The sequence below is a fragment of the Ursus americanus genome, chromosome 4 (assembly GCF_024610735.1).
Source record: "Ursus americanus isolate L20-20 chromosome 4, mUrsAme1.1.p, whole genome shotgun sequence".
Classification (NCBI taxonomy): Eukaryota; Metazoa; Chordata; class Mammalia; order Carnivora; family Ursidae; genus Ursus; species Ursus americanus.
Genome location: NC_142130.1, coordinates 53,870,606 through 53,893,514, shown reverse-complemented (window position 1 = coordinate 53,893,514; position 22,909 = coordinate 53,870,606). Strand labels below are relative to the sequence as shown.

The window sequence follows — 22,909 nt, the reverse complement described above, 5'->3', positions numbered from 1 at the left end:
TTTTTGTTGATGATTATATTACAAAAAATATTTCTCCAGTGGTACTCAAAGTAATTGTTCTACATATAGAAATTAAAGGCCACAGACCCCAAAGGAGAAACTGATCAGCCAGTTCGTGTACATTTATTTATTTATTTATTTATTTATTTATTTATTTATAGAACTATCAACCTCCTCACCAAGCATCCCTGTAGAGTTCTGCAGGAATGGTGGAACCTGGGAAAATGGCAGATGCATTTGTCCAGACTTATGGAAAGGATGGAGATGTACAATCGGTAAGTTATTTGGGATGGTACTAGGGTTTGAGGCTTAGGTGACTTGTGTTAATAAGGACAGCAGCAAAGCTTTTTGAAGTTTCTGTTAATGATTTAGTAACAACAGGTATAATGAGGGTGGCTTTAAGATGTGTTTGTTAGCTTAAAAGTAAAAGTGGAGTATTCTTTTTGGGGTATTGAATTATATGTTCAAAATACCTAGTATGTTTCCCAAGTATCAAGCTTCTCTGTAAACTGACAGATGCTTTTCCTTCTGGTTGCAGTGTCTACTTCAGGCCAATGGGTGGTATAGTTTCCTCAGGTCCTTTCAGTTGGTGATATGCTGTATCACCCCATTTCAAATATCACAATTCCAACATATTTAACTTTTCTGAAATCAAGGTACACCTTCCTATCCAAGTATATATTTAAATGAAGTTTTTGTCTTTTCATCCTTTCTCTTGATGAGATGTTTTTAAATTGGTGGTTTGACTTCAGGCTGTGCTCTCTCAGAATCAATGTTCAAAGCCACTTCTTTTTTAAATTGAAGTATAGTTGACACACAATGTTCTATTAGTTTCAGGTGTACAACATAGTGATTCAACAACTCTATCCATTATGCTGTGCCCACCACAAGTGTAGCTACCATCTGTCACTATACAAGACTATTACAGTACCATTAACTCCATTCCCTGGGCTGTACCTTCCATTCCCATGACATATTCATTCCATAACCAGAAGCCTGTACCTCCCACTGCCCTTCACTCATTTCACCAATTCCCCCACACTCTTCCCTGTGGCAACCACCAATCTGTACTCTGTATTTATGAAACTTTTCTGTTTTTTGTTTGTTTATTCATTTGTTTTGTTTTTTAGATTCCACATATAAGTGAAATAATATGGTATTTTTCTTTTTCTGTTTGACTTATTTCACCTAGCATAATACCCTCTAAGTCTATCCATGCTGTTGCAAATGGCAAGGTCTCATTCTTTTTTATGGCTGAGTAATATATATATATATATATATATATATATATATATATATATATATATATATATATATAGTGGACACTTAGGTTGCTTTCATGTCTTGGATATTGTAAATAATGTTTCAAAGCTGCATCTTCATCTGCAGTGTGCTTCCCAATACGCTGTACACTTTATGTTGCCTGCTTAGGATCCAGAGTCTTAGAAAGGCACTCCTATAATTTCCTACACTCCTGCAAGCCAGTATATCTTACATGCTCCATGACTTAGGTCTTTTTGCTTTGACCCACATCCTGATGATGCCCTTTGTTACTATGGGTTCTATATCTTTAATTTTCAAGATTCCATCTAATCTGATTTCAATATCCTTTCTGGTGTGTTAGTGCTCATGTCCTACCTCTACCAGGTTATATACTGTGCACATTTTAACTAGAACCCATTGTCTAACATACTAGTTTTTCTAATGGTATTAACTCAACCAGATAAAAAAGTATGAAGTTCCTGGTGGGTCAGTGGGTCCTAAAATTTTCTATTAGCATTCGAAGTATACTGAATAGGTTTTGAACTTTGAGTTTGAAATTTCAAAAGAAAATTATAATTTATGATGAAAAATTTTTCTTTTCATTATAGCTAACTTCTGTGAAAAAAGTACCTATGAGAGTTTTACTTTTGATAGAATTCCAGCAGGAAAATATGGATCTTCCCAGCAAAGATGTGATAAGGACACTTTAAATGGTATGTGTTTTTCCAAACATCACCTGTTTAAGCATATGAATAACTATGGTGGGTCATACCTATCATCCCTCCAACTAGTATTAAGTCCCTGAAAGAGGCATCAGGGAAGGTTTTGGCTGTCTTTCATGATGCCCATGTTCAAAGTTTAGGATACAACCTCACAGAATTCTAATTCTCCTAAAAACTGTAATATGGATCAGTTATAAATTCCTTTTATAATGGGATAGGCTGGTGATGGGTAGTAAGGAGGGCACGTATTGCATGGTGCACTGGGTGTTATACGCAAGTGATGAATCATGGAACTTTACATCAGAAACCAGGGATGTACTGTATGGTGACTAACATAATATAATAAAAAATATTACTATAAAAAAGAAAGAAAAATTCCTTTTAATCCTTCTTCCATTGGTTTATTTTCCCAGTTTCATCTATGTCCTGGAATTTGAACATATTAATATCTGCTCATTGAGTTATATAATTTGTCTGAATTTAAAACATTAGCTATAGATTTGTACCATATCTGCTTTCAAACATCGTCTTTCTGGGCAGAGATGCTCAGTTAAGTCTGTCCACAGCTGGTAGGTCTTCATCTCCTTGGTCATTTTAGTTATGCATCTTGGAACATTCTCCAGCTTCATCATACCTCCCTTGAAGCATGACAACCTTGCTTGCATAGACACATTCCAAGAATAAAGGAGCAAATAACATTTTTAACTTCTAATATGCTTCCTGATGATATCCATGATTTTGGTGACTTATTTCAATGCTGTATTGGGTAATACCTTCTGAGAGCATCCCTTAAAAATTCATAGATTCCTTTCCTGACAGCTTAGAGCCCATTATGCTGTATGATTTTCCCTTAATGTTTTATCTGAACTTTGTTTGCATTGACTTTCATTTGCCCAGTCCTCATATTTCTCATACCTTCCTGCACGATATCATCATTTCCTGCAGAACTGAATATCTCAATAACACGGCCAATTCTAGATCATTTATGAAAATGTTTGATAGAACTTCTGTCAGTAATAATCCTGGGGAGAATTTCACATTTTAGTTCTATATTTATTTTCATGTATGTCAAGGGCTTTTTGAAACACTGTAGTACTTACAGGTACTGGTCTTTCCTGTGTGTTTCTTTACCTTACTTACTAAGAGATCATGTAGACCAGTATTCCATTTGCAGAATTAAAATTGCCTCTGCCCACATGTACCGTGCCTACTCAAATATTCATGATCCTATTCTTAGGTCCTTCTAGCTTCTTGATTAAAAGCTCAGAAGGTAAAAGGGAGGTTTCATATTATTGGTACTTACTACTTATACTCTATGATATGTCTATGGATACCTATCATCTTAATTTTCATTAACTATTTCATTAACTATTTCATTATAATTTATAAAAGTGATACAGCTACAAAAAATAACTGTGTGCTACCAAGTCAGGAACAGTAAAAAAAAAAAAAAGCAATATGCTCATCAGGGGACATCACACTTATTTGATATACATTATGTTTTTGGGACAAGAGAATCACCATCTTTCATTTGGTTCTTTCATTTGGTTATATTTCTTTTCTGAGCAATTATTACCAACACGTTTATTTTACTTACCTTTGAATTTCAGACTGAGCCTATAAAATAATTTTAAAGGTATAGAATCCAACTATTGGCAAATTTGCTTTTAGTTTTATATTAAGAATTAGAGGATATAGAGAGGAATATAGAGGAAAAGATGCATTTGAACTATATCCCCTTAAAAGAGTAAAATTCTACATATATATTTGAAATTTTCATTATGTCATAAAGTAGATATGGAGCTATCATATAAGTTAAGAGTGGCTTCAACCTTCTACTTTGTGTCTCAAATTTCAATTTCTCAAGGTGTTACCTCAAGAAGTAGCTCCTGGAAGCTGTTCCTGAGAAAAGTTTGCCGTCTGATCAGCTGTCTCTCTAATGACAGCTGGAGGTGATTTTATCTATTAACAGGCTCCTAAGCATTAGTCACAGGAGGACACTGAGGTAGGATGGCTCAGTGATAATTACAGGAAAAAAACCCAATGATTCAAAAAGTATTTATTGAGAGTGAACCAGATATCAAATAAGTGCGACAATACAATAGAACTCTTTCCTTTCAGGTGTTACTCAGACTTGTTTAAAGAAGGAAAGATCAATATGTAATTCAATATCTAGTAGGACTTTTTCATATTATTTCTGATCTCTCAGCCCTCATCCCATCCAATTCAAAGCCCTATGTACCTAGTTGTGGAAGGCACGTCTTCCTTGCGGACTTGAGGTAGGAAAGAGTTAACTGGTCTTTTGAATTTCAGATTTAAAAATCAAGACAAGTGACATCTCCCTAAAAGTTTCCTGTAATGACTGCCTGATTTTCCATGGCTAGATATTAAACCATCCCAAATTTTGTGGCTTCACTGAATAATGATTTAGATTTTTCATAGTTCTATTGGTTGATGGACTGCTGGAATGTCCAAGACAACCGCACTCACGTGGCACTTCGGTGCTGGCCAGACGAGCTAAGTTCTCTTACCACATAGCCTCTCTTCTCCAGTAGATCAGGGCTGCTTCCTTGTACAATAGTCGCCGGGCAGTGTTCCAAGAGGGCAAAGGCTGAAACTTCAAGTCTTCTTGAGGCCCAAGTTCTGGAGCTCTCACAGAACATTCTGTTGGTCAATGCAAGGTTAAGTCCAGCCCAGATTCAGAAAATGGAGGAATAGACGCCACCTCTCGGTGGGAGGAGCGGCCCAATCCCACCGAGAAGGGGCTGTGCACAGGAGCAGGCAGTTGCCAGTGGCCATCTCCGTAAACGCGGTCGTTTTTTCTTCTTTTTATTAAAGCGGGCAATCCAATAGCAACCCGGCTGTGCAATATTACTACAGATGGAGAGATAGTATTACAAAACGCGACAATAGGAAATTGCAATGAAACTCTGGAAACCCTGGAAAAGCAGGTACGCCACACGGTGCATGTGCTGGGCAACTGGAAAAACTTCCGACTGTGTAAAGTCTCTGTTCTTTAGGTACCTAATGGCCAAATCAATATTTTTAAAACTCTCAAATTAGAAATAACAAAAACTGGTAACTGAAACCACTCTGTTGTTTTTTTTTTTTAATTGACGTCTGTTTGTGAAAAAGGACCGTTGGACCTGTTGGTTCAGCAAATTTTAGCAAATGAGAATCTATAACACATTTTAAATGACCTCATCTTTTTACAGCAGTGAAGTGTTGATTGAAAATAGATCACTGACATTTGAGACCAAAAAGGAAGTTATTCTAATGGTTGACTGAATCAGAATAAAGAGAAAAAACAACAATGACCATCAAAGACCTTTCAAGGCAGGGAACCCTAGAACCTAATGATGGTGTCAGGGCTGTATCTAAGTGCCCGTGCAGTGGAAAATATATATGACTAGGTATTTTGTCATGCAGATTAAATTCTTTTGACCTAGTGTGTACCTAAATGCAAATGCATGGAATTACTAATATCTGGGGCAAAGAAAGGGGAAGAAAAGGAAACTTTAAGTGGTCCTTCTAAGTGCAGGGCATGTTAAATATGTTACTGCATTTAGTCCTTACAGAACCTTAGTTATTTTCATAGATAGAGGGATTATACTAATTATTGAGCCACTTACTGAGTGCCAAAGCCTGAGCTAACATTTTACATGTTATTTTATCATATTTAATTCCTATAACAACTATATGGATATTAATATATCTCTTTTATAGATGAGGAAACTATTTCTGAGAGGTACAGTGAAACACAGCCAAAAAGGGATGGAGTGACTTTTTATTTTAAAGCCCACCCTGTATCACTCTGGCTCCCTAATTGTAGATGGGCAGGGTTAGGGGTAGAGATGGGGTTGGGAGTGGAGTGTGGAGATGGCTGCCAACTCCATAGTTGATGCCAACTCCACAGACTGGGGGAAAGGCCTCATGTTCTGGGGTCTGACTAGCCGGTTTTTGGCTGTCGGCTCTGAGGCTCGTAAGCTGCATGGACTCCTTTGCCTCTCCAACCCTTTAAACAGGGATGACGATGCTCCACTCACAGTGTTGTTTCGTGTATTAAATGTGATAACTCCTATAAAACATCCAGCAAAGTGCCTAGCACAGAGCAGGGACCTAGCTATTGAGTGAACGCTTTCCTTGTTTCTATTGATTGAACATTGTTTTCAACTCTCCCCAAAGTTGAATGGCCTGTGACCTCAGTTTGATTTTTGAAATAATGCTGCCATCTAGTGAAAACTAAGCCACATACACACATGTTAACACCTGGCTCTACTAAAGACAATATGGGTCTAAGTCAGTGTTCCCCAATCTGTGCTGAAAAGCTAGTTTTCAAAATTTCCAACCCCTTGCAGGCCAATAATTTTGTAAAATGTAATAAAAATGAATTCCTAGGAAAATGATGAAAAATGATATATAAAATACAAATAATTTTTTTCCTCTTTAAAAAAGTTTTAAATTATTTATTTACTTATTATTGACGTATAGTTGACACACGGTGTTACATTAGTTTCAGGGGTACAACATAGTGATTAGAACAAGTGTAGCTACCATCCAAATATAAATCACTGGAAAAAAATCGTTAGATTCAACAGCATACAATTGTGTGAGTTTCTGACCAGTTACAGTCAGTTTCTGCGCTTATTCTTCCTGTAAACCCTGTAACTGTTTGTTTGTAACTGTTTGTTACAAAGTTCTTCGATCTCACCTCGAGTAGCACCAGTCTACCTAAGGCTGCTTCAGTTTGTTAAAATCCTGGCAGATAGTACAGGCAGGAGAAGCCACCAACCTACACGTACTTTGTCCTTTACACAAGGAGAGAAGCAAACACGAAGAACTGAGTAGATGCAGGAGATTGAGGGTCAGCTAAATTCCAGTTTATTCACCTGCAATTGCTTGCGAAGTGTTTAGACATAGTTGTATAATGTTAGGGTTTTGTTTTTTCTTTTTTAAACAGATAGTCAATATCTCGACACAGTCCCTGAATATATCTGCTGAAGCTCAGATTTTAACATCTGATGTCGACAGAATAACTCCCGAGGGCATCATTTCTGCTACTAGAGTGGTCGGGCAGATCTTCAACCCAACCAGAAATGCTGTCTATGAGGTGAAACTCACAAGGTTTTTAAAAAGGGGGAGGGGAAGAAAAAACAGAGAAAGACAAAACTAGAAATCACTTCACTTAGTTCAATAGTAAGTATACTAGTTATGCTAAGTATTATGGGCTACCTGTTTCCACAGTCAGAGCCCTGCAGTCTTATTTTGTTTCTGCTTCTGCATCTAAGCGTCTGCGTTTTTGTTCTTGGGGGTGGGGTAGAGGTTCTGTGAAAGACCTTGCTCGGAGGCAAATTCAGAAGCCTAAGCTTCCGGATGGACTGAATTTAGATTTTCCCCATGCCTTATCTTTATTCTCTCTGCCACCTAAAACTAAACCTTCAAGTTTGAAAAATACTTGCCTGTGGATTACCATACTAATTGTGCCACTCGATACCGTCATAATGAAGATAATGATGGTGATGCGGATGTGTGGTACATGTGATGATGTGCCTAGGATGATCGTTTGCTGCTTCTTCTGACAGGCAAAAGTAATTGCTGTAACAACAGTGAGTCAACTTCTAGATGCCGGGGAAGCTGTTTTTCAAAAAGCTGCTGCTGCTGCTACTGATAATGATGACACCTTTGCAACGTAAGCACAACTCCAGCTGAAAAAGAAAACGTTACAAAGCGCTCTCAGGTTTCCTAGGTCAAAGCATGAAGAGAAGTGTCTTTATTTCTCTCCCGGCTGCACTAACTGGCTGATTCCTCTGGAATGCAGACTGAAGCCTTGGCTTTCCACCTGATCTTCATTTAGTAGCTAGTTAACTGCTGACTCCTGGGGTGGCCCTGGACTGGGAGATAGAGAGCAACTGGGATGATTTAGTTTAGAACTTATTTTCCTAGCCTTAGTTAGGCATGGCCAAGGGTCAGCCTGCAAGCACAAAAAGAGCTCTTCCAGCTCTTCTCAATGTACAGAGCTGAAAATAATAGCAGAACTTTGCAGGGCATGTTGCTGGCTCCCTACACACAACTCTGCTATCCCCCGGATCCTGTGTATCTTGGTTAAGCTTTCTTTAGCTTTCCCAAGCCTACATTGAAAAAAAAAAAAAAATCCAACTCTACCGGCTTTCTCTTTTTTTGATTCCTATGTTTTGCATACTTTTGGTTGTATATTTATAATAAAACTCATGTACTTTAGTACAGAGATCCCTTACTAGGATTCATTATGTTTTAATCTTACATATAGTTTTCTTGATTTTTAAAAAATTTAAGTAAATCTGTATGCTCATTATAGAAAAATAAGAAAATATATAGATGAACAAAAATTTTAAAAATTGTCTCACCTTTATTAACCTGTTGGTATGTATTCTTCCAGACTTTTTTCTTTGTATGTGTGTGTGTTTGTATCATATTACATAGTCTACTGATTTATAGCTTGTTTTTGTCACTTAATATTACCTTATGAACCTCTTTTCAATGTAAATATCTATACATATACATCATAAATTTTAGATACTGCATAATATGAGTGAACTTTTATTTAAGCAATTCCTGCTGAAGTACATTTAGATTGCTTCAAGTCTTTTAATATTTTGAGCAATCAACATTCTTATACATAATCTCTGTTTACGTGGCCCGTTATTTTTTAGGAGAGATTCCTAGAAGTAGCTCTCAGTTTTCTAATTTTTACAGTGTTGAGCCCTCAAAGTAGAAAAAGGACAAAAGCTTGAAATGGTTAGGACATTCAAAAGATGATAATTCTGAGAGATGGTGGTAGAGGTTGTTGTTTCAGTAGTTTAACTGGTGTATTTTATGACTTCGAATTTCAGTAGGAGTCTGGGCCCTTCTCACTGGGAGTGTGGAGACTCCCATTTTTTTTGAAGTTGGAGAAGGCAGTGGCCATGGGATTCAGAGTCTCTGTTCAGTGAACATGGAGCTTGAGAGCCGGAGTGGGCTCCCTTCAGAGCTGGAGGCTCTGTGTTTGCAGTCTTGCTCAAGGGAAAGAAAAAGGGTGGATGTTCTGGTGAGAAAGCTGAGGAGAGAGCAACTATGAGATTTGGCTGAGAAAGTCACACCATGATACAGGTGAAAATACTGTCCTGGCAATAAGCAATTATGAATTTTACTGACTTAAGACATGGAGAAAAACTTGGTTCTGTGTGGTTTATGTGCAATATCCAAAGGGCTTCAAAAGATGTGATTAGAGGCTGAATAAAAATTTTAAATATGGGACACACTGAAATATGAAATGTTACAATCACACTCATAGTAATTCCTCCCAGTCTGGATTTCTAGTCTGCTTACTTTTCTAATCCTGGTCTGTCGGTTGACTCTCCCAGGTGATCTTATGCATAAGCCCTTGCGGACTCGGAGCGTTTTTCACTTAGATAAAGCTCTCGCCTCAGCCTCCAGCCCCCACATCAGATCACCAAGCACTTAGCACTCCTTAGAAACTGCCAGCAGAGGTGACTCTAACGCTCCTCTCTCCCTGGAGAAAAAAATTAATTGCTGATCTGGGGAACTCTTCTGTCCAAACTCTGTCCCCTGAACCTGGGCCTACCTGTAGCGTCTGCTGACAGACACTGGGCCTTCGTTGCCCATCTCACTTTGGCTTCTCCCTTCTTCCATTCACAACTTCCTTTTTGCAGCCCTAAGCTACTGGATTCCCCTTCTTTAGTCATAGGGAGAAGTGGACAGTGTGAGACTGAAACAGGAGAGTGACAGGGAGGGAAAAACCTGCCCAGCTCCATCTTGCTCAAGTTGTCATAGTGGAGTTCTCTAGCACCCATTCATCCATTCTCTTGGTCTGAGTTGGGAGGAGCCATGGGCAAGGTCTCTGCTGTTAAAGGCCTCCTACTATAATCAGTGAAACTAGGACCTCATTTCTCCATGTTGATCACTTGTTGCAAAGACTGAGCTATCATCCTGAAACTTTGCTGTCAAATTCAGGGCTCATAATTGTCCGTGTTTACCTATCCTTGGGAATGCATAACTGCTTCCCTAATAGTGACCATCTTGTATGTTTACATTTCACATCTCTATTTGTATTTTTGTTCCAGCCAGCCTTCTTTGGTTAAAAGATGTCCGCTTAAATTAACTTGACCAGCGATCTATTGTAAAGAGGCTTACGGAATCTCATGGGAACCTAGGAACCCTATCATAATGTGGCGGGGCTTTATGGATTCCGGAGTAGGGAGATGGCAGGGCATCCAAGGCAGCTTTGAAGGTCCCCGCAGATGAGTTTGTGGGCCTTCCTTCTGGGATAATATAATGGTTGTGGCCACAGCCTTTGGAATCAGACAGTCCTGGGGTCATCTTAGCATTGCTAATTAGGAGGTACATGATTTTGGCCAAATTCATTTCTCCCACTCTCTGGGGAGAGCCTCAGATTCTTCAGTATCATATGGAGTAACTTTGAGACTCACTTCAGTAGGATTCTTGTGAGGCTCAACTGAGTTAATATATGTAGATCACTAGCACGATACTTGACTCATATATATTTAGTCAAAAAAAAAAAGGTTAGCTGTTGGTCTTTGTAATTAACATGACTCAATAAACATGTATGTTTCACCTTTACTTCTAGTTTCTGCTCTCTCATAAATTAACCCTGTTCATGACATAGGGGAAATATAATTAAAAACAATCTTTTCTCAACCCGGAAATGCTCTCCACAAAGATAGTAGAGAAAGAAAACACTTTTTACTGCATAAGCATTAAACCAGAATGTGATGATCATAGGCAAACACTAAGAGATTGCAGACAGAGAGGAATCTCACCTCTTTATATAGCCAAGCAGATATAACCCAATACATATGTGTTTTCAGGTAATCAATAACTAGTCCTCAATTAAGAGAACTTGACAACACTGTCATACGTAGTTCATCCTACATTAACACAGTAATTGAGGCGACCATCTGTGTTAGCTAACTGACTTTATCCAGAGGAAGAACAAACTTCTCATGTCTTTATGACAAGAGGTAGCTTTGCAACTTGGAGCAAGGTACCCACACACTAAAATCAGGCTCCTACCCTCCACAGAAACTGGGAAATAGGGAAACTAACTCCCTTGATGTTCACATTTCAAAGAGATGGCTTCGATATCCTTGAGAAAGACATTCCTAGGTCATAAAGTGGACAAAATGCCAATCTACTTTTCAAAAGAATTTATATATATATATATATATATATATATATATATATATATATATTTAAGATTTTATTTATTTATTTGACAGAGAGAGAGAGCGAGAGAGCACAAGCAAGGGGAGCAGCAGGCAGAAGGAGAGGGAGAAGCAGGCTCCCCGCTGAGCAGGGAGTCCGATGAGGGACTGGATCCCAGGACCCTGGGATCATGACCAAAGCAGAAGGCAGATGCTTAACCGACTGAGCCACCCAGGCGTCCCATCTTCTTTTATTTTCAACAGGAAAAATTAAGCCTCTTATTTTAAATTTGTATTTGTTCTTACAATGACGGAATGACCTCTCTGGTCACCTCTGAACTGTGACTTTCCTGATAAAACTATAGCACTAACTTGAAAATTCTTGAGTGAAAAGAATCTGATTGCTTCTTCCAGTCATTTATACTGCTCGGTGGCCAGCCTCTGCATTGGGTACTCTGAGGCAGGCACTCATCTCTAATCGAATCAGTTATGGCAAGAACAGAGAAGAATCATCTGGAAGGAAAAAATGACCTTAAATGTGGCTGTGGCTAGATCAACCCTTTAAAAGTGGTTGTGAATCCTGCAGTCACTCCCAGATATCTAGTACATCCTTCCCTCTAGCCTTCCAATGCCTGAGGGAGCACCTCTTGCTATCTCCAGTGTTTCATAGGGTATGACTTCTTAGTTGTTGCTCAACAGATATTGTTTGGTTGACAAATGTATGAAATATATTCTTAGAAGATTAGAATTTTGTTAGGTTGTCTTCCTGTCTAAAGCAGCTCTGGAGTATGTATGATTATAATTCATTAAGTGGGAAATATATAGTGTGAACTGCTAAACATTCAGAAAACGGTGTTATAAATGGAAAACATTCCAAACAGAGAAGCCAACTTGAATGTTTCTGTATAAACGATTATCATATTCTCTTTATAAAAGCAATCTTTAATTATTTTAAAAATTTGTCTCTTTATGAAGTTAATTGGGGAAAGTGAAAAATACTTTAGTGGGCAAAATAAAGATTTAGAATATGGAACAACTACATTTTAATGAAATCCCTTCATTTCTGGGAAAACTAGATTGAATCAGTTATCTTAGCTGTAGAGATTTTGTTTTGTCAAGTACAAAAATAGTGCATATATTTCTTATAGGAAACAAGGAAAAGAAAAGGTCTTAACAGCTTTTCTTTGGAGAATACCAAATTGACAGGTTCCCCCACTCCCTCCCACTTTCCATCTAATCTTTGAAGTTATCCAAAGTAGAAAAGAACATTGTGGAAACCTGCAATGTAGAGTTAACAACCCAGGCAGTGAGTTCAGAGCTCTGTTCTTGCATGGTTCCAAGTGGACTCTTGCCTCTGGAACCGACAACTAACAGGAGATGCTTTAGACCCCAAGGGGTTTGGGTGAGGGGAGGGAGTTGAATGAGTAGAAATTGGTTCTCATCACTGGAGAAACAAGAAGCACATTTCTGGCCAATGATGGATAGCAACACCATCTTTTATGTGAAGAGCAACACAATAAAGACTATTTCTGTGGGGAAATCTGTCATTCTTGAGTTCCAGCTTTCTGGCATCTATATACAGGATATCCTTCAGTGGAGATGGTCCATCAGAACTTTAGAAAAAGTATATATATAACAAAGCAATATTCTGGTGAAGAAAATAAATTATTTTAAGTAGATTGGACCAATGTTCACATGAGTTCTATGGTCATGGCTTTCTACTGGAATGTGGGAGAGAACGCACACCTTTGATTTTATGACGAATCTCTAGAATATTACATTGTTATGTTTTGTCTTATACAGCCTTGTTGAGCAAATGGAGATTTATTCCACGTCCTTGGGTAACAAGTCAGTGGTGGAATCTAATGTGGCAGTACAGTCTGTGGATTTCTCTTCAGAAGGCACTATGCAGTCTACAAATGTTCGCTTCTCTGTGAAGAGAGGTGAGTTGTTTGTCTCGTATTTCTAGTAGCAGACAGCATTCTGCTATCAACCATGAATAATGCTCTGTCTATGAAAATGTAGACTTTTAAAATTCTACTTTTTTCCTTCTGACAGGAACTAGTGATTCTCTCATTTCTGGTTCCACAGTTGTGGACAGAGATGTGAGCGACCTTAATCCAGATGGGGAGACTGAACTTCAAATCTTGCTCAGTACCGCAAACAGTAGGTCTCAAACTTTGTTACATTAAAAAATACACTCAAATAGGGGATGCTTTCTGGCTCAGTCGGTGAGCATCTGACTTCCGGCTCACACCATGATCTCAGGGTCCTGAAATTGAGTCCCCATATGCAGCTCCCCACTCAGTGAGGGGTCTGCTTCTCCCTCTATCCCTCCCCCTACTCATGCACACTGCATGCTCTCTCTCAAATAAATAAATAAGATCTTAAAATTATGGTAATCTCAACTCCTATTCTAGATGATAGAGATGATCTCTTTTTTTCCTTTTCAAAACCTTTGGAGCAGAATTGAAATGCTCTGGTCATGGACACAAGTCTGTTTTCTAAGAAAAATCTAGCTAATGCAGGTCAGTTTTACACTTAAAAATATATTTAAAAATATTCAGTCATAAACTTTGCCCGTATTTACTAGTGGCATGGCACTCGCAGGCTCAGATTGGTCCTATGGACCTGCCTTGGGTTATTTTATGTAATTAGCACAGTCATCCTCTTGTAGCAACAGATTTTAGTTATATCCACTAATATGGTGCTCACCATGGGCTCCCTATATCTTGCATATAGCCCTTCAAAAAATTTTATGTCTAACAGGAAATGTTTGTACTCTTCAAAGTCTAAAATAATGATTATTTTGACAATAATAATAAGGAAAGCAAGCACACACATTTACTTTTATTCTCCCCCCAAATAGAAAAAATCCAATGCGGGGTGCCTGGGTGGCTCAGTTGGTTAAGCGTTGGACTCTTGATTTCAGCTCAGGTCATGATCTCAGGGTTGTGAGATCCAGTCCCACGTCAGCTCTGCACTGGATGTGGAGCCTGCTTAAGATTCTCTCTCTCCCTCTCCCTCTGCCCCTCCCCCCTCAAAAGAATAAACCTTAAAGAGCACTCCAATGTTAGAAAGTACATATTTTAGAATTCATAATAGCACTGATAAAGAAGAAGGGATATTATTCGTGGATCTGGCATGCTGTGGAATTTTGCTCTTATTTGCTTTGGCTACATGCTTTGTGAAGGTAAGAGACTAAACCTAAGTCTTTCATGTTCTTTTTTGTGTTATTCTTTTAATTTAAAAATATTTCATGCATATAGAAAAGCATAGATAATAATACACGCAGCACCCGTGTACCCACCAGCAAGGTAAACGGATATCAAATTTTGCTATGTTTGCTTCAGACCTCTTTAAAAAAAAAAACAAAGGAAGATGTTACAGATGTACCTGAAGTCCATGTCCTATTTTTTCCCATCCCCCCCCGAACTTATATCTTTCTTAAGTTGGTATGTTGCATTTTTATGGTTGCCTTTAAACTTTTGCTACATATTTATATATCCATACATAAAATATTCTATTTTGTGGGTTTTAAATATTTACCTAAGTGGTATCATGGTATATGGAACTTGCTTTTTTTAAACTAAACATCCTTTTTGGGAGATTTATTCATATGTTATCAAGCATATTAGCTTTTGTCTGATAAATATGTTACAAGCATTGTTGCATTCCTCTTGCAGCTTGGAAATTCAATGATACGGTAGATTTTTTTCTTCCGTTACTTGTGCATCTTATCGTGTATTTATTAGACATTCTGATTTTCTATTTTGTGACTTGCCTATTTAAATACTATGGTCATTTCTCTATTGGATTGTTTGTCTTTTTCTTATCGGTCATTAGAAGTTCCTCATGTACTCTGGACACTAATTCTTTATTGGTTATAAAGTTGCAAATATCTTTCCTCCAGTCTGTAGCTTTGTTTTGCTTGGCTTTTGACATCTTTTATCCTACCCAAATTTTACTTTATAGGGCGGTCCAATATATCAGTATTTTCCTCTATAATCGGTACTTTTTAAAAGAAATCCTTCCCAATGTTAAAGTCACAACGATATTCTCCTATATTTTCTTCTGCGTGTTTTTAGTGTTTATGTATGCATTTAGGTCTGCAATGAACGTAGAATATATGTGTTTGGTGAAAGATAGGGATCTAACTTCTTATTCCTTATAAATTATCAATCTTTTCAAATGGGCTAAAACACACTGTTAAGAGACAGAGACTCAGATTGGACTGAAAGGGACATTTATAAAAAAAGATTTTATTTATTTATTTGACAGAGAGAGAGAGAGAGAGCACAAGCAGGGGAGGCAGGAGAGGGAGAAGAAGGCTCCCCGCTGAGCAGAGAGCTTGATGTGGGGGTTCGATCTCCAGGACTCTGGGGTTCGATCCCCAGGACTCTGGGATCATAGCCTGAGCCAAAGGCAGATACTTAACCGACTGAGCCACCCAGGCGCCCCTGAAAGGGATATATTTTATATGATTTTTAGAAACCAAACCCCCAAATTATCTACATTTTAATTCTTTGTTCTCTTAAAAATACATCACTGACATATATAAACAAAAATTGTTAGAAATATAGGGGCACATTGACAAACCATTCTTCTAAGGAAAGATTTTAGGGCAACTATCCCAGAAATTAAAGATCAAGAAGACAAAAAATAATAATAAATTTGATGTTTATATATATTTGCGTGTGTGTGTGTAATTTCGTTTGTAGACAGAAAAGAGATAATAAAAATTCTTTTCACATGTCCATCAAGTGCTTCAAAAACTGACCATTTATTTATTACTCACTACATGGTCATTTTCTACTGACCATGTAGAAAAGCTTATGTGTTTTATAAAATAAAAGTTACATAAGACATAGTTCCTGACCACAATGCAATAAAACTTGAAATGTCCCACAAAAGAATAGCCAAAATTTTATCCAATTAGAAATTAAAAATAAACGTTGTTAGTAAGGAAATTAAAGTGTACATTACAAAGTACTTGGAAATTAATGGCAATGAGAATACCACATATCAACCCCTATGGGATATGGACAAAGAATTATTTAAGTTCTTCCCCAGGTTAAAGTCATAATGATAGTCTCCTGTATTTTCTTCTGCGTGTTTTTAGTGTTTAAAGTAAATTATTTAAAGTAAATTATTTGAATTATTTAAAGTAAAATGTATGTGCTTTAATAAATTTATTAGAAAATAAATGAAATTGTTAAAAAATGAACTGAGCACTCAACTAAAGAATCATAAAAATAAAGTAAATGAAAGAAACTAGAAAGAAGGAATTAATAAATGTAATGGAGAAACTTAATAAAAATAGGAGTTAACAAATGCTAGACTTGATCAACAAAACGAAACATCAGAGTTCCATGAAAAGACTAATGAAATAGGCAAGATTCTAACAAACTTGATTAAGAAAAGGGAAAGAGAGAGTGAAAGAATATAAATAAACATCAAGAAAGTGTATCTACAAGGTATATCTATAATTATAATTTAAAAGTATTATAATGGTAAATAGAATCTTTTCTAATGAATCTGAGTATCTAGATGAAAGTGATTATTTTCTAGTAAATGACCAAATACTATAGGAATGAGGAGAGGGAAAGAGGGACTTTCATTTTTTTACTTACATATTTCTATGGATTTGACATTTATTTATATTTTTAAAAAGATTTATTTATTTGAGCTAGAGAATAAGAGAGGGTATGTGTGTGTGCGTGCACAAAGCACGAACAAGGCGGGGGGGGGTGGGCAGAGGGAGAAGGAGACAGAGAATCTCAAGCAGATTCCCTGCTTGAGCATGGAGCCTGACATGGAGCTCGGGCTCACGACCCTGAGACCATGACCTGAGCCAAAGTCAACAGTCCGGTGCTTAACCAACTGAGCCACCCAGGTGCCCCTGGATTTGACTTTTACATGAAGCATGTCGTTCTTTTATTTAAAAAAAAAAACAAAACACAATAATAACGCAAAGAAGCCTTATTGCAATATTAGGGTTAACTTTGTCATCTAGTGTCGAGAAGGAACAATTTGGCAAGACCAATGTGCCATGAAAAAGCTCCATAAATCAATGTCTTTTTTTCTAGGTAGAGGCTAGAACAGGGCTGGCTGGGGAGGACATGTAGGGACTGTCAGGGGCATTGTCTGCCTATCTCTCCAATCACATTGAAGATGCTGGTCTCACTGTCACTGTTACAGTTTTCCTGATGCCACTTGTAAAAGCAGAGTTTTAAAAATTAATTCAGTTAGGGGCGCCTGGGTAGCGCAGTCGTTAGGCGGCTGCCTTTGGCTCAGGGCGTGATCCCGGCGTTGTGGGATCGAGCCCCACATCAGGCTCCTCCGCTATGAGCCTGCTTCTTCCTCTCCCACTCCCCCTGCTGTGTTCCCTCTCTCGCTGGCTGTCTCTCTCTGTCAAAATAAATAAATAAAATCTTTAAAAAAAATAAATAAAAAATAAATAAATAAAAATTAATTCAGTTAAAACATGTAATTATTATAATTGCTTCTGTCTTCAACACGGCCAACGGTTGTATAAAGTGTTAGGGGCGTTCCTTAGGTCGTTCTATTTGATGGCTGCTGTGGCCGGCCTCCACGCAAAACCCTCTGCTGTGGCCATGTTTTTCTAAGATCTCTGAGGAACAGATGACCACTTTTTTCCAATGTCCTGAGGAAATATGTCACAATGGTCTTCCAGCCTTGGGAAAAACCCATGATCATCATGAAGCAGCAGAGACCAGTAGTTCAAGAGGTGACGGAACGTATCTGGCTCCATTGAAACAGTCCCTGATACACACAACGTGAACTCCTGGCTCTGAGACTGAATGGACTGGTTTCTGCTCCATCTCTTTTAGCAGGAAACAGGTCTCATAGAGCACTTCCCTAGGCATTGCCCACCCAATATTCACTATTTACTCGTTGCTGTTTCTTGTCTGATGTCTTATCAGCGGGTGAAGCGACATGGCTTTGGGCTACCTGAATGTCACGTTCACTCTGTTTCACTGCATAGAAAGCAAGATGTTTATTTTATACGTGAGATCTTTGCAATACCTCCTTGAGATGCATTAGGCGGAAATTTTTGTAGCTATTTACAAGGTAAGGAATCTGAACCTCAGGAAAAAAAGTAACGTGAGTAGAACGGCCAGGCATGGGTTACGTATATTAATTACATGTTGCAATTAACTAAAGATTCAGTGAGCAAACCATTTTTACTGTACTTCACTCATATACTAAGCAGTCATGCAGTTGAACAATGACGTGGGACTTTGTTTTTTGTTTGACCTAGGGTTCATTTGTTGATTTTTTTTTTTTTTGTCTCACAGGTGACACAAAGGCATGTGGCTTTGTAGTGTATCAAAACAACAAGCTTTTCCAATCAAAAACTTTTAAAGCTAAATCAGATTTTAGTCAAAAAATTATCTCAAGCAGTACTGTTCAAAATAACACTAGAAGTCAGGAAGCTTCCGTTGACATTGTCTTTAACCCAAAGGTGAGTTTTTCCACTAGCAACAACAACAAAGAAATTCAGGCCACTTTTGATTACAAAAGCAGGATTGGTTGAGCAAAAGAAATCCATAGGAAAACTCTATATTTTTTAAAGTTTTTATTTAAATTCCAGTTAGTTAGCATACAGTGTAATACTCATTTTGGGCATGAAATATATCAATTTAGCAGAAAAACTCTTTAAAAGATTCTTTGAAGATATTCATTTAAACATTCCCCACACCCATGTTTTTTGTCAGACTAGCTAGATGCAAAATGATTGAATTTTGTATCCTTTTTCCCCTTCCCTAATCAATAATGAAGATGTTATACTTAGTACATACCTATTTGATTTCTCATATGCTTATCTTATCCTATTTGGTTTTTTCTACCTGATTAAGCATTTTTAAAAAATTGGTTGCAATTGTCTTTTCAATTTACAGTACGACCGAAAAGAATTCCAGCTCCATTCCTATGCCTGTGTCTACTGGAATGTTTTAACAAAGGATTGGGACACACACGGGTGTCACAAAAATAAAAGCACTGATGAATTCGTGTACTGCCACTGCAACCATACTACTAATTTTGCTGTATTAATGGTACGGATGTACACAGTAATCTCTTTGCAGACAAGAATTTTCCTTATACATAAACCTGGTATGTGCTAATTGCAGATAACTTCGGGGCTTAGTTTGCATAGATAGTCGACCTAGGTTAAATGGATAAACAGGGAATGGAGTGATAAGACTAAAAAGGAAGTGGTGGTAAAAGTAAGTAAATAGAGCTTTCTGCAGTATGGTCTTAGGCTGGGGAAGGTCAGCACCATGTATTTAATAATGAGAAGGGAGCCCATGTGCAAAAGAGGAGCCGACAGACTCCATTCAACTAACTCACATGTTGTGAAGCTTGAAGTTGTTACAGCCAGAGGTAAGCTGTATGACTGTGTGTTGGGAATGGGTTCAATACATACTTAACTATGGATGAGCAGTTTAAATCCGTTACCCAAAGCTTTTTCCATTGGAATAATCTAAGTTGCTAAATTTATGCTAGAAGATAAAAGAGGAAAAGCTCTTGAAATCATCCAGTTTGTCCCATGGTTCCTTTATGTATTCCTTATATCTTAATTTTTTTATTTGAGTATAATTGACACACAATGTTACATTAGTTTCAAGTGTACAACATAGTGATTTCACAAGTTTCTACGTTAGGCTATGCCCACCACAAGTGTAGCTACCTTCTGTCACCATGCAACGCTATTACAATATCATTGACTATATTCCTTCTGCTGTGCCTTTTATTCCTGTGAATGACTTATTCCTGGAAGCCTGTATTTCCCACTCCCCTTTACACGTTTTGCCCATTGCCCACACCTCTCCCCTCTGGCAACCATCAGTTTGTTCTCTGTATTTACAGATCCGATTATGCTTTTTGTTTGTTTATTCATTTGGTTTTTTTGTTTTTAGATTTCACATATGAGTCAAATCATATGGTATTTGTCATTCTCAGTCTGACTTATTTCCCTGAGCATAATATCTTCTAAGTCCCTCCATGTCGTTGCAAATGGCATAAGCTCATCCTTTTGATGGCTACATAATATTCCGTCATGCATAAACACCACATCTTCCTGAGTGCGGAGCCGACGTGGGGCTCCATCCCAGGACCCTGGGAGCATGACCTGAGCTGAAGGCAGCTGCTTAACAGACTGAGCCATCCAGGTGCCCCCAGAGATCTGCTTTCTTAATTAGAAAATAGTAAAGGTAACATTTTAACTTTTTCAATATCCTTAAGATCATTAGTATCATTCACTAGATGTGTAAAGCTTGGGTTGCTCTATATATGAAATGATACAGCTCCATCGTCATACTTATTTTTCTTCTTTCCTGAGGTCGGGCTTTCAGCTGTTTCTTCTCATTAATGTCTGAGTCCTCCACAATGTCTACCATTCACATTTGTAATTAGTTTTGGGTTCCTGAATTTTTTAAAAGGCCGATTAGGATTGTATGTAAAGTAGGAGCAGATAGACTCTAAGAGAATAGATGATTTCTAAGTTTGATGATCTATATATAGTCTATGATTCTTCAGTACTCACTTAGTATACTGTACACAGGAAGTAATGTGAAATCTTTGTTTTTAAAAAGAAATTTGTTTTATTTTTGTTTTCTTCCTATACAAGCAAGATATACTTACTGCATAAGGTATGAAAGTTTATCTATTAAACAGAAATACACTAATATGAAAAATATTTAGTTAACATCTTGAATTAAAATAACAGTTCAAATAAAAATATGTTAACAGGGGTGCCTGCGTGGCTCAGTCCTTAAGCATCTGCCTTCTGCTCAGGTCATGATCCCAGGATCCTGGGACCGAACCCCCCATCGGGCTCCCTGCTCAGCAGGAAGGCTGTTTCTCCCTCTCCCAGTCCCCCTGCTTGTGTTCCCTCTTACGCTCTATCAAATAAATAAATAAAATCTTAAAAAAAATAAAATATGCTAACAAACTGCTATATATTTGTACAAGAGATAACAGGTAATATTTGTAGGTACATTAAAAAAAGTCACCTCTGGAGAAGAGATAGGATTTCAGGAGGTAGGGTGGTATGATGTGGGGTAGCTGGTAGGTAAGAGAAATCCATGGGTTTTTTTATGCTTCTATATTACTTTCATGTTGTATGAATATTACTTTCTAATTTTTTAAATTAGTAGAATAAAGACAGACAAAAATTATATATATCCTACTCACTCAGTGGCCACCATTATTACCTCTCCAGGTTTCTAAGAGTACTTACTCACATGGAATATACTTATCTATGAATATATATTAAAATACTGGCATAGATACAGATATATCAGACAAAATGAGATCTCCTTTTAAAAAATTTACAGGATTGTATGCACATTTTTCCACATCCAAAAAATATTTCTACAACTTTATTTTTAGTGCATTAGCTTAGATATGCAGATTTCCTCTTGGATTATAATTACATATAAAAATAATGTAAAGGATAAATTAAATAACTTTAGCCAATTTAGATCTAATCCAAACAACTTTGATTTTAGACATGAGGAAAAGTATGTATGTTTTCCTTGACAGCTAGATAACTGTTCTCAACACTACTTCATATAGCCTGCTTAGAGATAAGGGGTTCATTTATTTCCTTTTAAAACTTATCAACAGTTCTATAAAAAGATATATTTGCAACTATCTGGTTATTTTGACCAATGTAACTTTTTATGATGTTGACTTTCACAGACATTTCAGGAATGGTTATTTAAAAATATAAGTCTTAACTTATTTTCCAGAGTTTTGAAAAGATATATAAATATCCTGAATCACTAAGCACATTATCCAGCGTTGGCTGTGCCCTGTCCATCACCGGTCTGGTTCTCACAATTGTATTTCAGATTGTCACCAGGTAAGAAAGGAAGCTGGCTCTTCTTACAAGAGAAATTGCTCTCCTGATATTATTTCCTCTGCACATATTCTCGTCAGAATGCAGTCTCTTGGAACTACAAGGGAAATCAGATTTAGTTCAACAAAGTCATTTTATAGAAGAGGACACTCAGTTCTGGAGAAGCTAAGAAATACATACAAGTACATGTATAATTAAAACTGTGATAAGCGCCTTGAAGAAAAATTGCATACCATGTAATTATAGGCCTGTCATATAAAACTAGTATGTCCCGTAGCTCATGAGTGCTGTAGTTCCTTTGCATGGAACAGAACATACCTACCAATTTGCATTTGCAAAAGAATAACCCATTGCTAAACAGCAAGCTTTTGAAAATTAAAGTGGTTAAAAATATAAAGTTTTCAAATGGTGAAACTTTTTAAAAGTCTTTGAGTACCATAGTTCAAAAAAATCTAACTAAAAAAATTACCTATAAACACACATTTCTTTCCACCTTGAACTCCTCACTAAAGGAGCGCTTGTGTTTTTTTTCATAGCCTGTATTTTTAATAATCTGTAAATATAAGCTTGTTATTTATTAGCGTACTTGCGTACTCTCTGTTTTCCCCATCCTCATGAAAATTGATGAGGACAGTGACCTTCTCTGATTTTGTTGTTGCTGTTGTTGTTTGTTTTGATATCTGTGTCCCCAGGATCGAGCACAATACCTGGCCCATTGTAGAGGGCTATCTGTGGAGTAAGGGGGTCTATTGTGCATTCCTACCTGGTTCTCTTCTTAAACTCAAGATGTTTCAAGATGAACTCATCTTTCCCTCAGAATCGTTTCTCCCTAC

The 22,909-nt window shown here is 37.4% G+C and overlaps 1 protein-coding gene across 1 annotated transcript in view; it reads left to right on the top strand.

Annotated features, from left to right (window-relative positions):
* ADGRG7 (adhesion G protein-coupled receptor G7) overlaps positions 1 to 22,909 on the top strand; it is a 75,378-nt gene that overhangs the window by 28,440 nt on the left and 24,029 nt on the right. The window contains exons 2-11 of the mRNA XM_045785350.2: positions 162 to 275; positions 1,872 to 1,976; positions 4,824 to 4,936; positions 6,946 to 7,095; positions 7,568 to 7,674; positions 12,989 to 13,128; positions 13,244 to 13,351; positions 18,508 to 18,674; positions 19,111 to 19,266; positions 21,967 to 22,079. Coding sequence (XP_045641306.2) covers positions 162 to 275; positions 1,872 to 1,976; positions 4,824 to 4,936; positions 6,946 to 7,095; positions 7,568 to 7,674; positions 12,989 to 13,128; positions 13,244 to 13,351; positions 18,508 to 18,674; positions 19,111 to 19,266; positions 21,967 to 22,079 — 1,273 coding nt within the window. The remainder of the gene's footprint in view (positions 1 to 161; positions 276 to 1,871; positions 1,977 to 4,823; positions 4,937 to 6,945; positions 7,096 to 7,567; positions 7,675 to 12,988; positions 13,129 to 13,243; positions 13,352 to 18,507; positions 18,675 to 19,110; positions 19,267 to 21,966; positions 22,080 to 22,909) is intronic.